Consider the following 25,147-nt stretch of genomic DNA (forward strand, 5'->3'; position numbering starts at 1 on the left):
CAAGAAAAGCCCAGCTGGGTGCCAACAGGCTCCAGGGACTGCCGCAAAAAGGCTGGGAGAGCGGTGTGGGCTTCAGAAACAGCCCAAGATTCTGTGCCCCCCCCCCCCCCTAGTAAATCATCATTCGACCCCCAGGTTGAGAACCACTGATCTAAACAGTTGAGCAATTTGACTCAGGCGCTAATTATTTAGGAAATTATGCATATTTCCCTTCTTTTTTTTAACACAGTGTTACATTGGTGCTTCTATACACAACTGATCTGCAGAACAAAGTTTACACCTATAGGTTGTGTGAAAAAAAAGCATTTGTGCCAACAAGACTTCTAAATGTATACCGATACTAGGTAAGGGAGGACAGGGAAAAATAAGTTGGCTTCAGTAATCTGTTCAGTGCAGTTTGCTCTGAGCTTTGTCAGACAGAGCGGGGTGTAATAAATAAATGGATAGTCATAAGCAACTCAACAGGCATGGATATGACATAAAAAAAAGACAATACAAAGAAAAGGGAAATAAGATTGTAAACAGATTAACATGGTAACAGTCTATCCACACATGTACTGTGATATAGATTATTGCCTACATTCCAGATATGGGTTTTAGATCTGGAATAATGGCAAATGTATTATGTAATATTTATTAACAGTTTTCAATAGTTCACAGTAACTATTTACTATCCAGCAGTAAACTAGTTTAGAAACAAATCTGTTCAGCATTGATGGGTGAGGACTCGGACCAGCAAGATAGATTGTTTTTTTTTTTTTTTTGTCCAAGGTTTTCTTTGTTGTCTTCTCCTTAAAGTACTCTGGTCTTCTGCAGCACACTGGGCGACAATATTCTTACTGTGTAGGAGCGACAGCTGGGTTGGATTGATAAGCAGAAGGTGAAATCCAGCAAGGAATCTATATGCAACTCAAGAGGTAAAGCGGAGCTCAGGGAAGACTGTGAAATAGCCATAATTGTTTGTCCTAAACAGTCACCAGAGCCCAGTCACTGGAAATTCATTTCATTTGCCTGTCTGCCCTCGAGCTGCAGTGATTCACGTTTGCTGTGCTGGAGAAACGACTCGGCTGCCTGACATGCTCCAATCAGTCAAATCCCACTCAGTGCAAATGTGTCCATAAATAATGGCCATTCTACAGCAGCCACTTCATACATTAGACTCTGCCCAAAAGTGCTGACCTGGAAAAAACAAAACAAGAAAATAAAACATATAACCAGAGGACAATAAATCCAGGCTAATCTTCATGCTATAGACATACATTATATGCATTTCCCATAAAAAGCTGCATACAATCTTGTAGCACTATTATTGCCTGTAGGACTATAGGCATCTGTATTTATATATAATTTTTTTTATTGTATTATAATGTATTCTCAATTCCCCCCACCCCTCCGAGTCATATAGGTTTTTGATATTTATATTGTTTCTGTTGTTGTGGACCAAGTTTGTTCATTAAAATCCCCTTTATATGGGTAATACGATCAGGTCCACCTGTCAGTTTCAGGCAGACCTGATCAGATGGTCCATGTACCCCCTATGGGCTGGTGGATGCAAGACAGACTTGTGTCCCTTTTCACCCACCTACCTCCAATCCGATCTACTAAAAAACAAAATTGAAGAGGAGCCATCCTCAAAAAAAATAAATAAAAGAATGCAAGACAAAGGTATAAAGAGCTAGTATGCATTGCATACTAGCTCATTTTAAAATACTCAACTTAGATCGAAGCTGTTGCAGCAGTCCCCGTACACCGCTATGACCAGAGACATGTCTCCCGGGACCTGGTGCTGCGATTGGCCAGAGTCGCGATGGTGTCACTCCCGCGCATGACCAGCCAATCACGTCATGGCACAAGAGCCGTTTCTTTAGTGCTCATGTCCCAATGACGTCGGGCACATGCAGATACAGTGAATATCTTCTAAGGGGTGCAAGTTTAGGAAATATTCACGGTACCTACAGATAAGCCTCATTATAGGCTTGCCTGTAGGTAAAAGTGGTGCAAAATTACATAAAACAGTTTCATCAATTTATCTCACTTTATGACAATAGAAAACTCTATACACTGAATATGAAGATGTAATTTAATGCTTTAAACATGTAAAATGGGAAAACTAACATAAAAACCGTGTACAGAATTCATTGCAATAATTTAAAGACACGCAAGCATAAATCAAGATAAAGACAGTAGCTTCTCAACAGAAATGGTCACTGGAGTTTGCAAACAGATTGAATGTGACTATCCAATGTGGCAGAAATACACCCCGGCTTGAGGGGTGGTATGGACCTTGACACACACCTCAGACTTTTCCATCTGTCCTTTTCAGTGTGATTCTCAGGACTCTCATTCTCGTAGGAGGCCAGATACAGTGCTGCAACATGGAGAGAAAACAAGCATTGGTCAGAAAACCTGCTTTACCCAAATAAAACATCTAAACAAATAATAAGATAATATGAAAATGTACGGAAAAACCTCTCTTTTACAAATTTGGCCAACAAGACAACTTGTTTAAAATCTCTATTAAATGGCTGTAGATTCTCAGTTACTTGTTACTTAAGAAAAATAAAATGGTCAACATGACCAGATTTAGCCAAAAGTTATTTCCCATATGAAAAGGCATAAGAGCATAGAACAAACTACACACATATTAAACTTCTATGCTAGCTTATGCCACATTCTGGATTCTTAAAAGTAGAAAAGAACCCAGAAGTAAATCCCTTCCTTACCCCGTCCAACTTTATTTATATTCTTGAGAACAAAATAATTTGAAAATAGAATTCTTGATAGTTGAAAATAACTATACACGGTAGACAAATTACTGTAAACTCAAAATACAGTACACATGCTTATTCCATAAACTTGTCCAGTATATAACCATGATGGGCAAAATAATACAAGCCAACCATTCCAATTTACCGTATTTTCCAGCGTATAAGACGATGTTTTACATTTAAAAAAAACGCCCAAATATCAGGGGTCGTCTTATACGCTGGGTGTAAAACGCCCAACATATGATTTCAGCCTGGGTGTGCAGGAGCGGGTACCGCTGGCATACGGGGTTGATCAGGAACCGTGCATGGAGGAAGAGGAAAGACGCCAAATTACAGAGCAGATAGCCCGCTGTTACAGCAAAGTTTGCCTCCACTCCGCTTGTGGTTATACACAGCCCCGCCTCCTGACCCCACGCCTGTAAGGAGGACATAACATGTCCCGGCATTGGACTGGCATTCTGTCCATCTTACAGGCAAGAGGTCAGGAGGCGGGGCTGTGTGTAATCACGAGCGGAGGCATTTATAATTTAAACTCTGCTGTAACAGCCGACTATCCGCTCTGTAATCCCACGGCTTTTCTCTTCCTGCATGCTCTATGCATGGCTCCCGATCGACCCTGCGGCTTTTCTCTTCCTCGTAATGATCCTCGGCACAGGTGAGCAGAGGCTGCAATGTTGGCACAGGTGAGCAGAGGCTGCAATGTTGGCACAGGTGAGCAGAGGCTGCAATGGTCAGTGATAAATATGTGGTGGAATCCATGTTTTGTTTTTTTTAAATGGTGTTGCCTTGGAAGGGGGGGGGTAGTCTTATAGGGCCCAAAAGCTATGTTTTCACTTGAAAAATAGGGGGTCGTCTTATAAGCCGGCAAATACAGTACTGTTGAGAAATCAGTTAGGAGGCAATGTCTGATCAGTTGTTCTGCGTTACTACTCTTTGATATCATTATCTACTTTTTGCTGAATAAAGGCCAAATGTGCAAGCCATTACATTAGCAGTACAGATTTGAATTTTCTTAAAATAATTAGGATACATGTTTTTTTAGGTTTTTGATGTGCTTATAATATTAGACAGGGCACATACCATCTTCACTGAATATTGGAGCCGTCAGAACATAATGCAAGATCTTCCGATCTTTTTCAAAAGGACATTCAACTTGCTTCCAAGCCATGAACTCGCTGACTTGCTTTGCCAACTCCCAGAATTTCTAAAGATTGGAAAAAAAATATGCACTGGTCAGAGTAAATATATAGCTATTATAAAAGAAATGAACAGGGGGAACAGATTCTTCCAAATATATACATAGCCAAACTTTCTGAAGATCAGAAAAAGAATAATCATTGGGTCAAAGTAAATGCATAGCTATGTAAAAGTAAAGAACAGACTCTTCCAAACATGCATGACCAAAACAGTCACAATAGGCCATTTTTTTTAAAGCTGCCCTGGAAAAACGACAGAAGAAACCTGACTAATTACAGGGAGTGACAAGGACCCCTGACACTAAAACAAGGCCAACTGGTGACATATGAGATCACAAGACTTTCAGATTCAAGCAATGAATCTATCCTCTCACATAAGGGAGTTTTAGTGCCACTGTGGTCTAACTATGATACATTGATGCACAGGAAAGAACAGCATTTTCTCCCTTGAAATTTTGTGTAGTAAATGATTCTATAGAAGGCATATAACACTATATATAATACACAGTTACTGCCTAAATACTTAATCAAAATGGCAAGGGGCAATGGACTAGCCACAGGTTTCCAGATAACCAACTTAATTTTCTAATACAAATTGAAACCAGATTGCCTGCTCCTGGCAACAACTCCAATCGTCTTGCTTCTCTTAACAAATCAGCCCCAGTGTGTTTACAGTGGCATGGTTGTCAACAAAAGGTCAGCCTCAATCTGAAGTCTACCTGCACTTTGTTACTTAGGCCTAAACAAGCTGTTTACTTACCTCAAAATTGACATGTCCATTAGGGAGACAACTGGTGCAGCCCTCATTGAGGAAGTAGAGGTCCTTAATCAGAAGGCTGCAGAATGGGATAACAATCTATATAAAACAAAATACACAAAATGTTAACGTCAACAGTTAACTACTGTTTTATGCAGCTCTACTCAACAGATATATCTTATTTTTCCAGGCTAAAACACACACAGATAGCTTAAGTAATCAAGCAACACATTTGCTGCGGTCATAGCACAGGTAGAAATATTCAAGCAGTCGCAACACGTATGCTGCAATTGTAATGTCTATGAAAAGTGACAGCAAGGCATAAATGTATGCACTAAATATTGAAGAGCTCCTCTCCTAAATGGATGTCGCACAGCAAGCAACTTGGCCACTGTCCAAAACACAGAAAGAATTCGACACAGCATTTTTGGAATTATAAGCTTCACTTAGTAAAGATGGATATTTTATTTATAAATATAAAAACAAAAAGTGCTCATGTCTGTCAGCAAATTGTGAATTACAGAATGTTACCAAGCTGACTGTTAAGGAACCTTAATTAATTTGCAGAACAGAGTTTCCGATTGAAGTATGGAAATGTAATCCTTTATTAAACCCCAAGGTATGGTCTAGTGCAGAGGTGCCCAACCAGTTTCCCGCGGAGCCCTCTAAAGTGGCCCGCAACATCCTGCTCTGGGATGGAATAGAATACTGTTATTAAAGATACGTTTATTTGCTAAAATCAGAGTGTATATATGGGCCCATCTCTTCCGTAATGGTTACTAGGCTGCTTTCAAACTTACCTGCACCGAGCCATAGACTTCTATTACCTGAGAGTTTGGTATGCTTTCTGAAAGTGCACCACGCCTACAGGATATAATAGATGTCTATGGCAAGGTGCAGCTAACCTGCAGGAAAGCTACAGGTGAACTGTGCTGCACCCGCAGAGCGGGTAAACAACAGTGCATCAGTGTGAAAGCAGCCTTAGGCCCATTCCACACGGTCAGTCATACCCTCCATTCACATATAAGTAATGGCAGATGTAAATGGACTTTTACCAACGTCTACCGCCAAAAAAAAAAAAAAAAAAGTACAGTGGGCACTATAGCGTACAGTGGGCTGCCATCCACCCGCTCTGCTCATTGCGGCCTACGACCGGTTACCAAGTCACTTAAGTGGCCCTTTGACTTCAAAAGGTTGGGCACCCCTGGTCTAGTGTGTTTAGGTTTTTGAGACAGGATTCATCTTGAAAACTTGCAAATGCAATTTAACCACTTCAAAACCACATACCATCATATGACATCCAAAAAGGGGATCTCTTATCCCGGGTGGACGTCATATGACATCCTGTACTTTGTGCGGAGATTTCTGAATGATGCCTGCACCTAGAGGCATCATTCAGATATCATTGGCAGTAGAATAGGGTAGTTTGTCAGTTTTGCCAAATCTCCATATTTTTCTTGATGGGTCAATGAAACCATAAGCTTTTCAGAAAGTGCTCCCACTACTTTTTTGGCCATAGCCAGGTGTTTGTGCCTTGCACAGCTACCAATATAGTTTAAAACAGTATCTGTACGGTGTGCCAAGATCGGTGATTTGCACCGATAGCATTTGTCAAAAACAATTTTCTTCAGAGAATGATTTTCCGTTATAACATCAACCCTTGGTAAATATTATTCAGCCCTAGAATGCCATGATGCTTTAAGTTTATTGCATCTTTTTGAAAATGATATATACACACACACAAAGAATATTTAGGTGAATCGTGCCAATCTTACAGGTACCAGAGAAGAATTTCTTTATGAATGGTAATGGGTTACCAGATTAGCATTTAATATGCAGGAAATTACATCTGGAGATCTCGCACACAGCTTATAAACACTGAGCAATCTGAAGTTTTTAATTACATTTCCAGGCAATTCAAAATGTTGTGCAATGTTCATTTTCAGCAAGATGCTGTTAAACCAATGTAGCATAACTGACATGCTTCATTGAAGCCTCTGAATAATACATGTATTAAAAGACAGATTATTCTTCAGCATACACATGCTTGTCTAATGAGTTATTTGGTAGGTATAGTCTGGTTAGGCATTTTAAATTAAACCATGTTGCGCCTGGCTGAGCAATGACGTCGGAATATGCAACAATGAAAACTGCTTTCTGGAAACCTGCACTCTCTATTAACTGGCAGGAATTAGCGCTACACCAGTAGATTTGTACCACCATCTTTTATTGCTGCCCTGATTTACAATGATTTAGCGCTACACCAGTAGATTTGTACCATCATCTTTTATTGCTGCCCTGATTTACTCTAGAACTCATCCAAAAAACAATATGCAAAATACCGAATACTTGAAAGTCAATATTTGCATAGGGCTTTGGGCTCCATGCACACTGGGCTTAAAAAAAATGTCAGTTCTTTTTGGAGTAAAACAAACTTCCATATAGAGCATTTTGTGTACAAAGTTTAGGAGAGTTTTACGTTTTTTCTGCCAAAGAGCTCCAAATCAGAAACGCCAATGAGGTTTTTTTTCCTGCCTCTAAACGTTGTCCTTAAAAATATGCACGTAAACGTCCTAATGTGTATGGACACATAGGATAACATTGAGCTGCTTCTACAGGCAGAATATAAAACTCCTGTAGAAGCAATGTTTATGCCAGTGTGCATGGAGCTTTACACACAGCCTTCATCTAAAAGCGCTCTAGGCTAGCAATTGGCCGTAACTACCATAGTGGACGGGTGGTAGGCACCTTAGTATAACAGCTACGTTAGTTGGTTTATTATACACTATAGATGCAGTTGTTTTTAAAAATATTTTTCAGTTTCCTTTGGCTATCAATTGCAGTTGGATTAGAAAGTTAGATTGATTTTTTTTTACCTTAATTACCAGTAGCTACCATCTTTTCACTCTTGTCTAAATCTAATGTGAAAACAATAGTAACATCTGTCCTTATACAAAAATTTGTCAAGTTATTTGGATAACATACCTTCTCCCTGGTGCTGTGGGCAGTTAGAGACCTTTGAGCTGCCCCACGCAGAGCTGTTCTGTAATTGTAAAAGTTGCTGGAAGGATCCATTTGATGCTGGAAGAACAGAATCACATGATTTTCAGACAAAATTTGCAATATGTAAAGAATCACACAAAAGCCAGTTTTGAGTACACAGTATAAACCACTAGTGACCAACATGTGGCCCCTTGGCACTTTTTGTGTGCGACTGTCAGGCCAGTATTTAAGAGGTCTGTAAGGTGGGCAAACATGGGGCATTGATCTGTAAAAGGGTTATATTAGCAAAGATTTTTTAGCAGTCTCATGCAACATGCCCCTCTAACCCTTCTACTGCAAAATGTTCCAAGCCTCCAAACGCACTGTATAATATTCTTATTGTTTATATCATGCATACAGTGCAACAATTTATGCAGCATTACTTGCAGCCCTTTAGTGGTGTCAGGGTTAACATGTGTGACCCTCCATATCTAGGTCAGTTGGTCAGCACTATAAATAAAGAGCAATTGAACTAAAACCTGAATGGTAAGCTACGAAACACTTCAAACACTACAAGTACATTAAAGGGGGGGGGGAGCATATGCTGTCTTTATATTTCTGTTATTTTTAATTCTGCATAAGTAACCCGACAACTAATCTGACCCTTTACCATCCTTGTTCCTTTTCTACCCCCCAGCCTTTTAGAATTTAACTTCTACCGTCTTCAAAAAGGTAGAAACATCCCTCCCCAGATGTTTTTTAAATGCAAAATGTTAAATTTTCTTAGTAATAAATTCTCTTTCATATCATAGCGGCCTCACATACCTCAAGAATATCAAACTTTGCCGTCTTGACTTTTGCCCAAGTTTTCTTTAGCCGAGACACAGGGCTCATGTTCATGCCAGCTGCAGAGATATAAAACATTTTATGTCTGTTAGAAAGCATAGTTTTTCAAAGTTTTTCTTACTAAAACAAGTCCACAGGATAGTAATAAAATGGACTAAACAATTGAAAAAGAATTACATTAGTAGTGCAGCAAGTCTATTTCTTCAAATCTCCTGATCCGTGAAGTCAGTAAAGTAAACTGCTGAAGAAATGTCAGAAGCGCAGCCAGCATTATATAAACAATATAAAAAGTCAATCTGTCTCATTGTTTTAGGTTTACTTTTTAGAAAAGTGAATTCAAATCACGCAACATAACCAATGCAGTCTTATTTATTGATGCGACATAGGCTTCTTATAGTAGGAAAACCAATTTGACGACAATTCCTGTAGCCAAACAATATCCACTTAAATGTGGGACAGGCAATCTGATTGTAAAATAAAGACACATCTGTCAATATGTACAGTCATGGTGCAATTAATTCTATTATCGCCCTACTTATGCTGGCTTAGGCATGTGTGGGTAAATCCAAAACTGAAATAAAGGAACCCTACCCTGGTCTAAAACATATTGTGCATGCTTTAGGCAGATACAGGTTGCAGAAATAAAAATGCAATGTTTCTCCCTCCCCTTGTCTAAGCCAAGTTGTATCGGTGACTGTAAGAGACTTAAGTCCTGTACACAAGATCGGTCCATCCGATGAGAGCGGTCTGATGGACCATTTTCATCGGTTAACCGATGAAGCTGACCGATTGTCAGTCGTGCCTACACACCATCGGTTAAAAAAACTATCATGTCAGAACGCGGTGACATAAAACACAACGACGTGCTGAAAAAGAAACGAAGTTCAATGCTTCCAAGCATGTGTCGACTTGATTTTCAGCATGCGTGGATTTTTAACCGATGGTTGTGCCTACCAACGATCGGTTTTTAACTTTTAAATCGGTTAGGAATCCATTGGTAAAATTTAAAACAAGTTGGCTTTTTTTTTTTAACCGATGGCGCCCACACACGATCGGTTTGGACCGATGAAAACTGTTCATCAGACCGTTCTCATCGGTTTAACCGATCGTGTGTACGCGGCCTTACACATGTGGCAGAAATTACAGGTACAGAAATAAATATTATAGAAGTATTCAAGAAACTAAAAATATGACTCAAATGTCCATTCCAGTGCTAGAAAACAAACCGCGCTAATGTTGGATATAAAAGGTGGCCAACACCACCATGCAGTAAGTGATAAATGAATAGCCACTCCCAGGTGTTTCAAGATAATGTCCAAAAGTAGTTGTTAAAGAGATAGGTAGCGTGCACCTTCCACCACACTCTCACGATCCACCACATGTGAACACTCTCCCCTCAGGGGTTCAAACTCAGAGAATTTCAAAAGGCTGGCATTTCAATGAGATAAATTCATCAAATATGGACTGCTGCGGTATACATCTATCAGGGAGCCACTTGTATGGAATCAGCCTCAGATATAGCAAATAAACACAGAAAAGGCAAACATAGCGTGATCCTGTTTATTTAACAATCGCCCCTTCCATCAAGTTCCCCTATACATCATATGTACATTGCATTAAAAATCAAGAACATTGAAATTAAATACCGTCACCAGATCATAGACCAGATCGGCGTCCCCTGCTACAATCACCGGCTGGTTCCCAGGTAGTGAGATACTTCCTAGTTCCGTTAGTGGAGCGCAAGGGTCATTTCAGGCGTGTCGTGTAGCGGTCGTGTTATTTGCTATATCTGAGGCTGATTCCATACAAGTGGCTCCCTGATAGATGTATACCGCAGCAGTCCATATTTGATGAATTTATCTCATTGAAAGGCCAGCCTTTTGAAATTCTCTGGTGAGTTTGAACCCCTGAGGGGAGAGTGTTCACACGTGGTGGATCGTGAGAGTGCACGCTACCTATCTCTTTAAGGACTACTTTTGGACATTATCTTGAAACACCTGGGAGTGGCTATTCATCTATCACTTACTGCATGGTGGTGTTGGCCACCTTTTATATCCAACATTAGCGCGGTTTGTATTCCAACACTGGAATGGACATTTGAGTCATATTTTTAGTTTCTTGAATACTTCTATACTATTTTGCCTATTTTAAACAGCTGCTCTTTTTTCTTTGACTCGTTGAAGCCATAGAAAATACCATTTTAATATTTTTCTTGGATTTGCAAAGAAGATTAAACATCCTTTTGGCGCTGAGCTGTGTATTGTAGGCCTTTGTTGGTACACACCTTTTATTTTTACAGAAATAAATATGCTTTGCCAGATGTGGCATTGGTTTTATTGTGCCTACTGGAAATCCCATAGGCCAAATTCTAACTTTTTAAGCGTTTCTAGAAATAAATGTCATGCCATGTATCAATCACTTTTTTTATATAAGGACTAGGAGATCATTATTTAGTTAAATCAAATAACAGGAACCTGATAAAAAAAACAGTTAAGGAGAATAGTTTATTGCAATTGCTGTATTGCACAGCTGAGAGTATATCTAAAAGGAACTTTTCCTTATCGGCTTTTTTGCTGTACTACTTCTAAACATTGAGTCTTTTTTTTTTTTCTTCAATAGACACAAATATATGGTGCAAATTTACCAATAGCTGGAGTTTATTATTTACTTACAAATTATTGCCATGAGAGAGTTGAAATTTCCAATGTTGAAACATTCCCGAGCAACGTCAATGAAGAACTCAATTATCCTGGCTCTGTGCTTCTTCTTAACAGGCTGTGGGTAGAAAGATTGAATTGTAAGACCTTAAGAGAGCCTAAATTCTAGCAATAATTGATTGCCATCAGCTATACTTCTTACCATGCAAATCTCTGTTGCAACAAGGTAACTTAGCCGATTGAACCACTCTACATAGGCTTCCAAATTCCGTGCCTTTTTTCGGTCGCTGTAACAACTCTGCTGAGGCAAAAGGTTATAGATGTTAAAATAGATGGCTTATTTTCAAAGTGAACAATACGGTACACATCCACCATATTTTGCCTACAAGTGGTAAGAAAGAACATAAGATCAAAAAGGTAGTATACAATATTGCTTGGGGGAATCTATATGTACATTAGATTTGGTCCACAGTACATTCAGACAATGTCATTATCTATCCCACACCAAGATACCATGATTGCTTCAGGCCGTAAAGATTTACATGTATAAAAACGTACCATTCTGTTAAACAGAATCCTATATCCATTGATATTTACCAGCTATGACACAAATTAAAAATTTCACTCAAGTAGAAAGACAACCCCAGGCACTTTACCTCATTGTTGTCTAATGGGTCCTTCTGGACAAAAGCTTGAACAAACTCTTCTGGCCCAATGTAACTTAGCCTCTCCTGTAATGCAAGTGGTACATCCATTAGTACATTCATCATACATCAATTTAGCTATAATACTTTCATTTTTTTCCCCCATTACTTACAAGTTCTATGTGAGTGAGCTGCTGAGCTAAAGTATAGGGGTCGCTACAGACACTGATGATATCCCTCTGTATGGACTGTGGTTTGCTCTTTAAGATGGCCATACGATCAGCAGACTGGGCATTAATTTTGGCAATAAGTTCTTCATACTGGCTCAAAGCAGCTAATTTCCGGATAAGGTTTTGAATAATTTGCTGGACAGTTTTTCTGTAAATCTGAAAATAAAAAAAGAAGGGTTGTTTAATAGGGCTACAAAAAGGGGAAAAAATAAACAAACAAAATAGAACCGTACTTTTTTAAAAATGTTATATTTAAAAAAAGGTACCATAGCCGTGATAGTTTCACTGGCCCCATGGCTTTTGGAGTATTTGCTGTTATACAATAGTTTTTGGAGAAAGAAAGAAAGAAAGAAAGAAAGAAAGAAAGAAAGAAAGAAAGAAAGAAAGAAAGAAAGAAAGAAAGAAAGAAAGAAAGAAAGAAAGAAAGAAAGAAAGAAAGAAAGAAAGAAAGAAAGAAAGAAAGAAAGAAAGAAAGAAAGAAAGAAAGAAAGAAAGAAAGAAAGAAAGAAAGAAAGAAAGAAAGAAAGAAAGAAAGAAAGAAAGAAAGAAAGAAAGAAAGAAAGAAAGAAAGAAAGAAAGAAAGAAAGAAAGAAAGAAAGAAAGAAAGAAAGAAAGAAAGAAAGAAAGAAAGAAAGAAAGAAAGAAAGAAAGAAAGAAAGAAAGAAAGAAAGAAAAATATGTATAATCTGACTGCATAATCTCTTGAAAATCTACAGCAGTAAATGTATCTCTTTTCCATCTAACTTGAAGTTAATCTTAATTAACAGTCTCATAGCCACTGTCAACATGAATCACGCTATAGTTATTTTGTTGTATTTCTAGCATTGTCTGCCCACGTCTAGCAACTTCTGTTCTTTTAACCCAATACGAGTCCTGCTGCTTAGCGCCGACAATTAATGGACCCTTGACAATGAGCCTTTCCTGGTAGTGGAATTCGCCAGCACAAAACACTCTTAACTCCGTTTGATCCCACACTGGCCTCTACAGTGCTATGATCACAGGGTCAATTCTGTCCTCAAACGTCCAATAAACAAAGGCCGTTTTGATAAGCTGCTCTTTGTGCATAACATAGCCGCTCACACAATATTCAAAGAATTACATGATAGACCTACTCTGAAGTTGATGGTTCTTGGGAGTGAACTATTAAGTGAATGTACTGAGCTGAGATAGCATTGTATGCAGACCTTGGTGCTAGGTGATCCGTGCTGGGGTAATGTAGCACTTGATTAGTAATCTTTCTTCATTTTACTTTGATGTTTGAGCAGCACAGTATGTTACCGTTACATTCCTTGCACCACCGAGCCTTAAATCAAATGACATCAGGGACATCCATTTATAGCTAATGCTAATACAGCAGTTATATGTTGTGAATAGTTGAGAATAACTCTGAAAGTATCCTCTAGTAGGCATGGAGTTTAGTTGGGTCTGTTACATGTCTGATAATTAAAACATACCAAAAGCTCTTCTTGTCTTGATTTCAAACACATAGATTATTGTAAATGCTTGGTTTAAAGTATGTTTGTGGTCTCATAATGTGCCTTAAATCACAAGCTCTGTGATTAAGACACATTATTCATGCTGTAGATTACTATAAAGTCCTAAAACCAGTACTGATTTTTACCATAGAAGAATAAATGTATAGTAGACATAACAGGGAAATTTTATTACCTGGAATATGGCGTCTACATAGTGTATCCAAGCTGTATTCACAAGGGCACATAAAACACCAACTCAATAGCCTACTATGAATTCAATTTCTAGTGAAAACTACCAACACCACTTCAGTGTACACTGCGAGCAGACTACACATGTAAGGCAATGGCTAGGAAGGCATAAATTAGGTTTTAACTAAATCCAGATTTTTTTTTTGTCTGCATTGGTATGATCTTTAAAAGCCCAACCCTGATCAAATAAAAGTATGGGAGTTTTATCACTAGAGGTCGACCGATATGGGTTTTTCTCTGGCCGATGCCGATATTTAGAAAATCAGGGGGGGGGGGGGGTTGATAAATGATGCCGATTTTTGCGGCCGTTTTTTTTTTTTTGGCAGGTGGCACTGGTTTCCACTGACTGGCACTGGCGATTGGCACTGGTAGGTGTCACTGATTAGCACTGGCAGGTTTCACACATTTGTCAGTTTCAGTGTTACACTATATGCAACAATGCAGAGAGAGACCAGCTGTTAGAATTCAGCGGCAAAGTTGGGGGTGGGCAGGACCCGGCGAGGGGCCCTGCAGCCATCAAACTGGGCTGCTTAGGGGGGCAGGGCCACATACACTTAGCGGCCCACCCAGATCCCATCGGCTGGCGTTTGAGAGCTGCTGGGTCCCGCCCACCCCCGACATCACCACTGAATTCTGACAGCTCTTCTCTCTCTGCATTCAGTTGCAAATGTCAGTTTCACTCACTGAGCAGTAGAGACGCTCAGTGTGTGAAACTGCCAGTGGAGTGTGGGGAAGGAAGGAGTGCAGTCAGTAGTCGGAGAAATTTTTTAAGAAATCGGCAGACAATTTTTGTGCAAAGGCCAAATATCGGCCGATATATCGGTCAACCTTTATTTATCACCATTTGATACTACATTGGAGAGATTTACCCTCATGTTATAGCCCTGTAACACAAATAGAAGAAATAAAGGGCAAAATAGGATTTTTGTAGGCACAGTAAAAAATAAGTTCTTGGAAGTCCATTGGAGGGACTAAGGTTCCATCCCTCTTTGTTTATGATTGTGCTCTCAGTAGTGCTTTGCTACAAAACTGAGACATGCAACAGCTTTGTTTGCTAGTGTTCAATACTCAAGTAACAGACAGTGAACTCAATGGTGAAGGACTTCCTGTATCTCTTCATATGCTTTAAGAAAAGGATTTTATGGCAAGTGCAAAGATCCCATTTCCCTTTATTTCTTCTACTGGCATCTCAGGGATATAATATGGTGGAATAATCTCCCCAATGTAGTCTCAAATAGTAAAAAAGATATATGACAGGAGGTCCCAATACAAAAATAAAGCTCCCTTTATGGACAAGAGTCATCTGAAATTTTCTTAAATAGATTGCAAAAACCTGGTGACAAGGGATTAGACCGATCTTAATGCTAAAAAACAAAAAAAACATCTTGCCAGGAGAAATTTTTCCCCAGCCAGGGACACTGGTAAGATGTTTCCCCCAAACAGGACAGCATGGTGATGGCACTGTGCCATCTGCAATTAAGTGTGTGAGCTCTACTTGCACTTTGGGTTTCTAAATCTCTCACATTTTCCAGAGGATACCCTGGAATGTTTTATAGACTCTGGCAAACTGCCTCAAAAATATTATATGTGCAAAATAAAAAACTTGTTGGGGCAGACATGTAAATGAAAATTGGTTCCCTGTAAAAGCACAGGAGTAATAATTATAAAAAGAAAAAACACCAAATATTCATATTATAAATTTGTTATAGAAGGATTAAGCAAAAAAAAAAAAATTATATATATATATATATATATATATATATATATATATATATATATATATATATATATATATATATATATATATATATATATATATATATATATATATACACACACACACACATCAGTTGGGGTGTGACATATGACTATTATTTGTTTGACTTATTTTATGCAAAATCAGAAGATGAACCCATCTGAACTGTACCGGTGAGGGAAAAACTGCAGTCATTCCTGTGATTTTCTAAATAAAGGTTTTTCAGAGAAGTCTAAAGAATTAAAATAGGGAAATGTATAAGAACAGTGTTATCAGATGCATAGCTTGTGAGAGAAGTCGTTGTCATGTGATGAAGACGCACACTTGACAGACACAAGGTTAGGAAGGTTTCTGTGAACTCAGTATGTACTAGTAGATATAGTCATCTATTAAGCACCATGTAATATGTATTGCATTAAAGCCTGTTATGCGACATGTGGTAGCTTTAAAAAGGCATTGTGCAAGACAAAACAGTTCTTGACAGGTAATAATCATTTGTCTAGCAGGGAAATTCCGTCTAGCAGTACCCACCACCTTCGGTAAAATATAGTATGAATTCCCTTATATTTAGCTATGAAAAACAAGACTTCTGGTAATGGAAGTGAAGGGAAAAAAGAAAATCCTAGGACATGAACTAATGTCTTAATGAGAATGTGTCATTTCTGGTCACGTTGGCCATTTCAGAGCACATACTGCACTGTGTAATTGGGCAGAGACACTAGAATTTAGTTAGCTTAGAACATTTTCTGCTCTATAATTTAAATATGAAGTCTTAGCCAATGAGCTGGACCAAATCCTCTATAAAGCTCACGCTAGAGTGGAGATGTCAAATGCATGAAAGTAGACATGTTTTCTTTAAATAGTCTCCGTATAAATGATTTTCTCATAAGGAAAGCACTTTACCTCATCTCCATGAGTGATGCGGTGAGCTGTGTCCTTTAGGTTTCTCATCATTCTCTCGTCTCTGAAGTCGTAAGGGAAGGTCTCGGTCCATTCTGTCAGCAGCTGAAGGATTTTAGGTGCAATTTTTCTGATGTGGCTCTGTGGAAGCACATTTGAAAATTACCCTCAGGAAACTATTAAGGGCTCATCTAAATGGCTACTATATCTCATCGAGCTCCAAATGGAATGCAACAAAGGGAAAACCAGGTTTGAATAAGGCAGGCAAACATTTCACTGCTAGATATCCTTGGCTTGTCTTGATAAGGCATAAATCTTAAATAATGAAGCAAGCCTGTCTAAAGTCTGGTACATGCAAGCAAAAATAAGAATAAATAAATGAATGCTTCCCTATGGTCACTCCCCCCCCCCCCCCTTCATGACATAAGTCAGCCAGGAGAGTTTGGCACATCTGAAGACATCCACAGAATGTGTGCATGATCCAACTAAAAAGAACAAACAATCAGCTTAGGTCTGTGTGCGCTTTCAATCAGTTGCTCACTCCTTGAGTTTCCCCTATTTAGCCTGCGGGCTGAACAAACGAAAATCAGTCAATTCCATTTTCCATGCCAACCGAATGGATGGAGGAATGTCCATTGCCATCTATTGTATTAAGCAGCCGTAGCACCCACAGCTGCCTGAAAACAGTGGCAATGCTGGACAATGATTGCATCCGATTGGATGCAGTCAATGTTCAGCCGATAACTTTCCACCTGGCTTAAGCCTTGTACACACAGTACGATTGTTGGCTAACTGAGCATCTGATTTTTGCCAAAAGGGCATGTGCCAGGATCTTGTCTTGCATATCAACATTACACGAGTGTCGTGCCACAAAACAGGAACGTAGTGACGTACTATGAGGAATTCAAGCTCGAGTGCCATCCTTTGGACCCCTTCTGCTAATTTCGTGTTTGGGGAGCATTGATTCCAAGACTGTGCATTTGTACTTTTGACTTGTGTGATGGATTTGTGTACTGACCATATGAAAAAAAAAAAAAAAAAAAAAAAGAAGAAGACGACTTCAAGCCGTTGTCCGCCGAAAATTTACTAGCCTGTCATCCAACATTTGTTGACAGAAAATTGGACAACAATTGTCAAAAAGGAGCGTACTAACGGTAAGATTTTAGGAAAACAGCATGTCAGACAATCCTCTGACAACAATCATACCGTGTGTACAAGGCTTTAGTCAGTTTTTAAATCAACTTTTGTTGAGCCAGATGGATGCGTGCAGGGCCACCCGTGGCTCAAATGTTAGCCAGTTCAGCAGGAATAGGCTGAAGTTGGAGAAGCCTTTGGGGGCATTTATATAGCTTTTCTTCCCAAATCAGAACAAACTACAGTAAAACGGACATGAATCAAATATATAAAATTACAAAGGGGTTAACCTTCCTTAGACTGAGCCTTAACATACCTTATCAGTGCCTGGCTCATTTAGTCGCTGCTGTTCAATACAAACATGGCAGACTTTAGCCATTAATTCAAAAGGATGAAGGAAGAGTCGAGAGCTGAGAAGGAAGGTGAAGATGTACGTTCGCTACAAAATAAAATAAAACAATTTTAAATTTTAAATTTAAAATTTAAAAAAAAAAAAAAAAAAACACAAAACACCTCACATTTTTATATATAGATTTGGCTCTTCAAATAATACACCATATTCATGTGATTTGAATCATAAAAAGCTATACTGGAGGACATATGGGCAACCGTTACAAAAAGAAGTAGGATTAAAAAAAAAAAAAAAAAAAAAAAAAAAAAACCACCCTCCTTCCCTGAACATTCTTTACTGGTACTCGATGCCTAAATGCCCAGAACCAGTAGACAATCTGCCTTGCCAAATCTGTTGGTAGCAATACATAATAATAAAAAGATTTCTCGACCAAAAAAAAAAAAAAAAAACAACAACGACTGCAACCACATTCTTCGTCTTCTCTACAAGTTGATGCTTTTCTCCCCACCAAGTTGTCTATATACTTTATATATTACACAATTACGTGACCTGCTTTCAGTAATCTTTCTATTAAAGCAGAGCTCCCAAAGCTAGAGCTCCTTTTTTTACCACTTGTTATCTATTTGCCAGCCTGACTTTAGTGTTACATAGATAAGCTATCGCCTTGCTTCCTGTGCTAAAAAAGCTTCCTATGTAAGCAGTACACAGTGTGAAAGTGTATGACTGACAACAGATTTATTTTCGGTTCCCTTTAACTTACATCCGGATAGTAATCAACGCTGGGCACCAAGTGCTGGATGAGTGCTTCAAGGGAGCCAGATAGCAAGTTGTTCTCTTGGTAATACAAGTCAGCAGAACTCTCTTCTTTTGAATGATACACGTTACGGTTATAACTACTGCTGTCAAACATGGCTACCAGAGAAGGGGTTTGTGGCATGCTCTCCTGTAAGTAAAAGAAAACAAGGGCCATTACAATCACAGAATATTTTTACAAGAATATTTGAGCTCTACATTTTAATTAACTTTGGAAAATGTTTTTGCATTGCTGTAGTTTTAGATAATTACAAAAGTCAACCTATTGCTTTAAAAAGTACATGCTAAAGATGTAACTTAATCATAAGTGAGTATATACACAATATAAAAAAAAAAAAAAAAAAAAAAAAAAACAACTGATCCTCCTGGCTTAAATCTTAGTTGAACACATGCCAGTGGATCCTATTGCTTGGAAACAGGTGATCTTATTCATTTAACTTATGCATCTACTTGTCAAGTCCAGACATTCACATCATTACATTGTAGGGAAAATGCAGAACACCTCCAGTTCATCTCCAATGTATCAGTTAATTGACTGTATCAGTATTCTAATCCACTGGATCTACTGCAATGGCAATGAATCTTCAGTTGTGATCATTTTCTTCAATCCCCAGCTGGGATCATCTTTGCCCACACACAAACAGAAGTTTGCCATGCTGGAGATGTACTCAAAGTTCCTCCATTGGAAACTGTGCATTCAGAAATGCAACTGGAATAAATGGTATAGAACTATATACAATGGATATAAAAAGTCTACACATCCCTGTAAAACAAAAACAAAAAAAAAAAAAGCAAAAAAAAAGGAGACAAAAGATAAATAATTTCAGAAAGATTTCCACCTTTGTAACCTATAAACTGTACAACTTCGAACAAACTGAAATCTTTTAGGTGGAGGGAAGTAAAAAAAAAAAAAAAAAAAAAAAAAAAATTGTATGTATATATGTATATATATATATATATATATATATATATATATATATATAATAATAATAATAATAATAATAATAATATGGTTGCACAATGGTTCATTTGTTGAAGCATCTTTTGATTTTATTACAGCACTCAGTCTTTTTCAGTACGAATCATGGCACATCTTGACTTGGCAATATTTGCCCACTCTTCTTTGCATAAACACTCCAAATCTTTCAGATTGTGAGGGCATCTCCTGTGCACAGCCCTTATCGGATCACCCCAGAGATTTTCAAGTCGGATTCAGGTCTGGGCCAAAAAAACTTTCTTCTGGTGAGGCCATTCCCTTTGTTGATTTGGATGTATGCTTAAGGTCGTTATGCTGAAGGATGAAATTCCTCTTCAGGTCCAGCTTTCTAGCAGAAGCCTAAAGGTCTTGTGCCAATATTGACTGGTATTTTGAACTGAACTGTTCATAATTCCCTATACATTGACTAAGGCTCCAGCTGAAGAAAAACAGCCCCAAAGCATGATGCTGCCACCACCATGCTTCACTGTGGGTATGGTGTTCGTTTGGTGATGTGCAGTGTTTTTGCACCAAACTAAACTTGGCCAAAAAGTTCAGCCTTGGTTTCATCAGACCACAACACATTTTCCCACATGCTTTTGGGAGACTTTAGATGTGTTTTTGCAAAATCTAGCCGGCTTCGATGTTTTTCTTAAGAAAAGGCTTCCATCTTGCCACTCTACCTATAGCCCAGACATATAAAGAATATGATATTTTTGTCACATGTACCACACAGCCAGTACTTGCCAGATAATCCTGTAGTTATTTTACTGTTGCTGTAAGCCTCTTGGCGGCCTCCCTGACCAGTTTTCTTCTCGTCTTTTCATCAATTTTGGAGGGACGTCCATTTCTTGGAAATGTCACTGTTGTGCCATATATTTTCCACTTGATGACTGTCTTCACTGTGTTCCATGGTATATCTAATGCCTTTGAATTTCCTTTATACCCTTCTCCTGACTTTTAAACAATGCGATCACTCTGATGCTTTGGAAGCTCTCTGCGGACCATGTCTTTTACTGTAAGATGGGACTAAGAAAAAAAAACCTACTAGAACAGCTGAACATTATTTGGGGTTCATCAGAGGCACTTTAAAGTTGTGTAAGGTGTGTACTGACTTGCTTAATTCTGAACACAGCAACATCCCGTTATAAGAGGGTCTGCACACTTATGCAACCACAATCTTTTTTTTTTTTTTTTTTTAGTTCCCCTACCTAAAAGATATTAGTTGGTTTTTCAATAGAGTTGTACAGTTTATAGGTCACATTAAAAAGGTTCTAAAGTGATTAATCTCGGTCTCATTTTTTTACATCACAGAAACCAGAAATTTTAACAGGGGTGTGTAGAATTTTTTAATCCATTGTATGTGCTAGAAATCTGGATGAAAAGTTGACCCAGGGGTATAAAAGAATGAATGAATTGCATGGCGCTGCCCGCTAGCCTAAAATGAGCCATACCTGTAAATCACTCATATTTTTTTAGATTTGTGGTGGAAGTGAAACATGCACATAAAACGTGTGCCATGACAAACTTTTTCAATGGTCAAAATTGTGGGTTATTTCTGTACGATCTTCTCCAGAGCATCACATCGTTATTACAACTCTAGCAATTTACAAAAGCAGCAGGCATAACCCCCCCCCCACCCCAGATTTTATGGTGTCATCTAAAAAGCTAATTTTGGGTTGTGCACAATACCACCAGACTGTGCAGACATCTGATCTTGGAACAAGGAGTGAAGTTACAATGCTTTCCTTCCATCTGCCCCGTCTATGTATCAACAAAGAATGTTTCAAAGAGCACTGGAAAGCCACCATCAAGTTATTAGCCAGATTCCTAGGGACAACATGCACTACACACTTAGCTCCTGCTGCCCGATGAAACAAAAAGAAGCAATCAATGGTAGAATGAAAAAGTTCAGCAAGTAAACAATGACAAAGATTCAAAGTCCAAACACACACACACACACACACACACACACACACACACGTTACCTAACCTCACTTTTTTCACACAATAGAATATTTGCATCAAAATAAAAGGAAAAGACCCAAGGGAAGGATTTATGGTCATATAAAAGAAAACAGGAAGCTGCCTTATACATCTGCTCGGCTGTGGATTGGGGGCTGCTAGAGGAAAAAAAAAAACAGACATTTCAATAGTACACATGGCACAGCTTAACATAGCAAAAAGACATGCACCATGATATAATGGGTCCAACTGTTCCTTTTTGGCTAGACACAAAGGTTCGAAGCCAGCTACATAACAGGAATAATATAAATTGGGACATTCTTTACTGGATTAAAAACCCAATGGAATGAGCTCAATCAAATCTTTGGCTGATGTTTAATCAGAGCGAAGCAGTATGGTTACAAAATACTTAATTGTTTAATAGAAATACAAAAGTTTGCTCTTGTATTAAAATGTACATACAGTGGCCCAGATTCAGAAAGCTGAGCGCATCTTTCTCCGGGCGTAACGCATCTCTGATACGTTACGCCACTGTAACTTTGGGTGCAAGTTCCCTATGCAGAAAGAACTTGCGCCCTTAGTTACGGCGGCGTAACGTATGTGTTGCGGCGTAAGCCCGCCTAATTCAAATGGGGATGTTGGGGGCGTGTTTTTTTTAAATTTTACTTGACCCCGCGTTGACGTTTATTTTGAACGGCGCATGCGCCGTCTGTAAAATATCCCAGTGTGCATTGCTTCAAAGTACGCCGCAAGGACATATTGGATTAGACGTGAATGTAAATGACATCCAGCCCTTTTCGCGAACGACTTACGCAAACGACGTAAAATTTTCAAAACTCGGCGCGGAAACGACGGCCATACTTAACATTAGCTACGCCTCATATAGCAGGGTTAACTATACGCCAAAAAAAGCCTAACGTAAACAACGTAAAAAAATGCGCCGTTGGGACGTACGTTTCTGAATCGCCACCTAGCGGCCAGCGTGATTATGCAGCCTAAGATACGACGGTGTAAGACACTTACACCAGTCGGATCTTAGGGATATCTATGCGTAACTGATTCTCTGAATCAGGCGCATAGATACGACGGCCCGCACTCAGAGATACGACGGCGCATCAGGATATACGCCGTCGTATCTTGTATCTGAAGATTTAAAATTAAAAGGCAAGGAAGATTGTTAAAAAGGTAGAAGGATTGTGGTAGTCAGTCAATCTGTTAAGAGAAGATATAAACCACCCTTTGAGCACATTGCTTTCTATGAGTCGACCAACTGATGAGACAAGCATTGTGAGATGAAGCAGTAAAGCATAGTCTATCACAGCAAAGTAAGAAGCGGATCTAATGTATGCAATTATCCAACATGGCTGCTAAAAAAAAAAAAAAAAAAAAAATGCAAAATATATACATGAAAAGAATAAGTGATTAACATGTATTGTTAGGGTTGTTTCTACTATTGAAAACACCTTTTATCCTTATTATAACCTGTGTACGCCGAATAAATTAAACTATAGAATCTCCCAATTGTCAGCGTAATTTAATTGTTCCCCATTATAAGGCCTGAGACAAGAGATTGTGTTATGTTCTAGTCCCTTAAAATTCTGAAAAACGTACTAAAATATTTGTACAATTTGTATAAATGGCCTTCGCATAGTAAGAACATTCCCTAATGAACAATATTACTATTACCCAACAAGTCCTAAAAAACACTAATAACCAACTATAGGAATGTAAACTATTCTCCAGTCTATGGACAATAAAAAAAAAAATGGAAAGTCTGTGCGAACTATAGAAAAGGTCAGTTCTTTAAAAACGACTGCAAGCCTTAGGGCATACTGCACTTGCGTGACTATACGGATATCACAGCCTAGACTATGTCACTTAGTATTACGCATGTCATGCACAGACATCACCGTTCAGGATAAAACTGTCACGTCTTTTTAAAAAACACTTCCTAATCAGAGCAGTAAATGGCAAGCCAATGCTATCAGGTAAAATTCATGTAATATATACAAAACACTGAACCCTACACACATTCCTTTTCCTGTGTGTTGTTGGTAACTTCATTTGCATTAAGCTTAAGTAACATGAAGCTAAAGAGCTTAGTAGATAATAATAGGATTAGGAGCCCCTTGTTAGCACTCCACTGCTACCTCTAATACAATAGTGGAAAAAAAAAAAAAAAAAAAAGGGGAGGAAGAAGATATATATAGTATCTGCGCCACTTTGTATTTTAAATAGCTGTTGGATGGATTACTTATGTAAAGTCAATCTGGAAATCAAAGTTGGGACTCAGCTTAAAGCGGTCCTCCACCCTAAAGTGGAGTCCCGCTGATCGGCACCCTCCCCCCCTCCGGTGTCACATTTGACACCTTTCAGGGGGGAGGGGGGTGCAGACACCTGTCTACAGACAGGTATCTGCACCCACTTCCGGCCCTACGATACGGGCAAAGGACGGGTTTTTTTTTCCCCTTCCCGTCCGTCCCCCGTTGTATGCTGGGAACACTCGGCTCCCAGCACACAGCGGGAGCCAATCGGCGGGCGCAGCGCGACTCGCGCATGCGCCGTAGGGAACCGGGCAGTGAAGCCGGAGCGCTTCACTTCCTGGTTCCCTCACCGTGGATGGAGGGGGGAGCAGCAGGGTGACGAGCGATCGGCTCGTCATCTGCTGCGATCACCGCTGGACTCCAGGACAGGTAAGTGTCCTTATATTAAAAGTCAGCAGCTGCAGTATCTGTAGCTGCTGGCTTTTAATATATTTGTTTAGTGGCACATCCGCTTTAATATGAATTGACATCTTTAGAAACCATTTTGGTCAGAATTCTTAAAAAGGTTTGTTTTTCAAGGAACCAAGATGTTGAAAGAGTAACTTTACAAGGACAGGCTTAAAGGGTCACTAAAGTTTTTTTTTTAGCTAAATAGCTTCCTTTACCTTACTGCAGTCCTGATTTCATGTCCTCATTGTTCGTTTTTGCTCTGATGTTGCTGTAATTCTCCTCGGTTCTGAACATTTCTTAGTTGTCCGTTTTCTGATCACCACAATACTGGGAGATTTTAGTTTCGTTTTCAAACCAATACTGCTCTATGGCACTGTCCAGCACAGATACAGCATAACATGCTAAAACTAAACTTAACTGATTCCTTTTAAAAACGATTAAAAATAGATAACTGTTATGTCTCTTTACCCTGTAAACCAGGGGTGCTAAACCTTTTGAAGAGTGAGGGCCACTTAAGCAACTTGGTGACCAGTCGAGGGCCAGAATGAGCGGAGCGGACGGATGACAGGTCACGGCTACTCTATAGGCCCTCTGAGCCGCCCAGATAGGAGGGTACAAATGTTTTTCGGATTGGAGGTAGGCTGGCGTAAACGGACATGTGGCGCTCTGAAGAGGTGAATTGAGGGTCCCATTTGGTCAGGCTGATCGTGTGAAAAGGGCCTAAGACTGCTTT

The 25,147-nt window shown here is 39.0% G+C and overlaps 1 protein-coding gene across 4 annotated transcripts in view; it reads right to left on the bottom strand.

Annotated features, from left to right (window-relative positions):
* Nucleotides 1–740: 740 nt before the first annotated feature.
* RASGEF1B (RasGEF domain family member 1B) overlaps nucleotides 741–25,147 on the bottom strand; it is a 44,208-nt gene continuing 19,801 nt past the window's right edge. The window contains exons 2-14 of one of the 4 annotated variants that reach the window (XM_040325131.1): nucleotides 18,707–18,889; nucleotides 17,911–18,033; nucleotides 16,464–16,601; nucleotides 12,024–12,236; nucleotides 11,863–11,937; nucleotides 11,409–11,507; nucleotides 11,222–11,324; nucleotides 8,529–8,608; nucleotides 7,707–7,802; nucleotides 4,725–4,820; nucleotides 3,849–3,972; nucleotides 2,296–2,368; nucleotides 741–1,179 (exon numbers count right to left, since the gene is read on the bottom strand). In XM_040325131.1, the coding sequence (XP_040181065.1) occupies nucleotides 1,155–1,179; nucleotides 2,296–2,368; nucleotides 3,849–3,972; nucleotides 4,725–4,820; nucleotides 7,707–7,802; nucleotides 8,529–8,608; nucleotides 11,222–11,324; nucleotides 11,409–11,507; nucleotides 11,863–11,937; nucleotides 12,024–12,236; nucleotides 16,464–16,601; nucleotides 17,911–18,033; nucleotides 18,707–18,883 (1,422 nt within the window). In that variant the 5' untranslated portion in view covers nucleotides 18,884–18,889 and the 3' untranslated portion in view covers nucleotides 741–1,154. Of the gene's footprint in view, nucleotides 1,180–2,062; nucleotides 2,369–3,848; nucleotides 3,973–4,724; nucleotides 4,821–7,706; nucleotides 7,803–8,528; nucleotides 8,609–11,221; nucleotides 11,325–11,408; nucleotides 11,508–11,862; nucleotides 11,938–12,023; nucleotides 12,237–16,463; nucleotides 16,602–17,910; nucleotides 18,034–18,706; nucleotides 18,890–25,147 lie in introns of those variants that run through there. The other 3 variants (XM_040325135.1, XM_040325118.1, XM_040325126.1) reach the window with 3 other exon arrangements.

This window comes from Rana temporaria, chromosome 1 (genome assembly GCF_905171775.1).
Source record: "Rana temporaria chromosome 1, aRanTem1.1, whole genome shotgun sequence".
Taxonomy (NCBI): domain Eukaryota; kingdom Metazoa; phylum Chordata; class Amphibia; order Anura; family Ranidae; genus Rana; species Rana temporaria.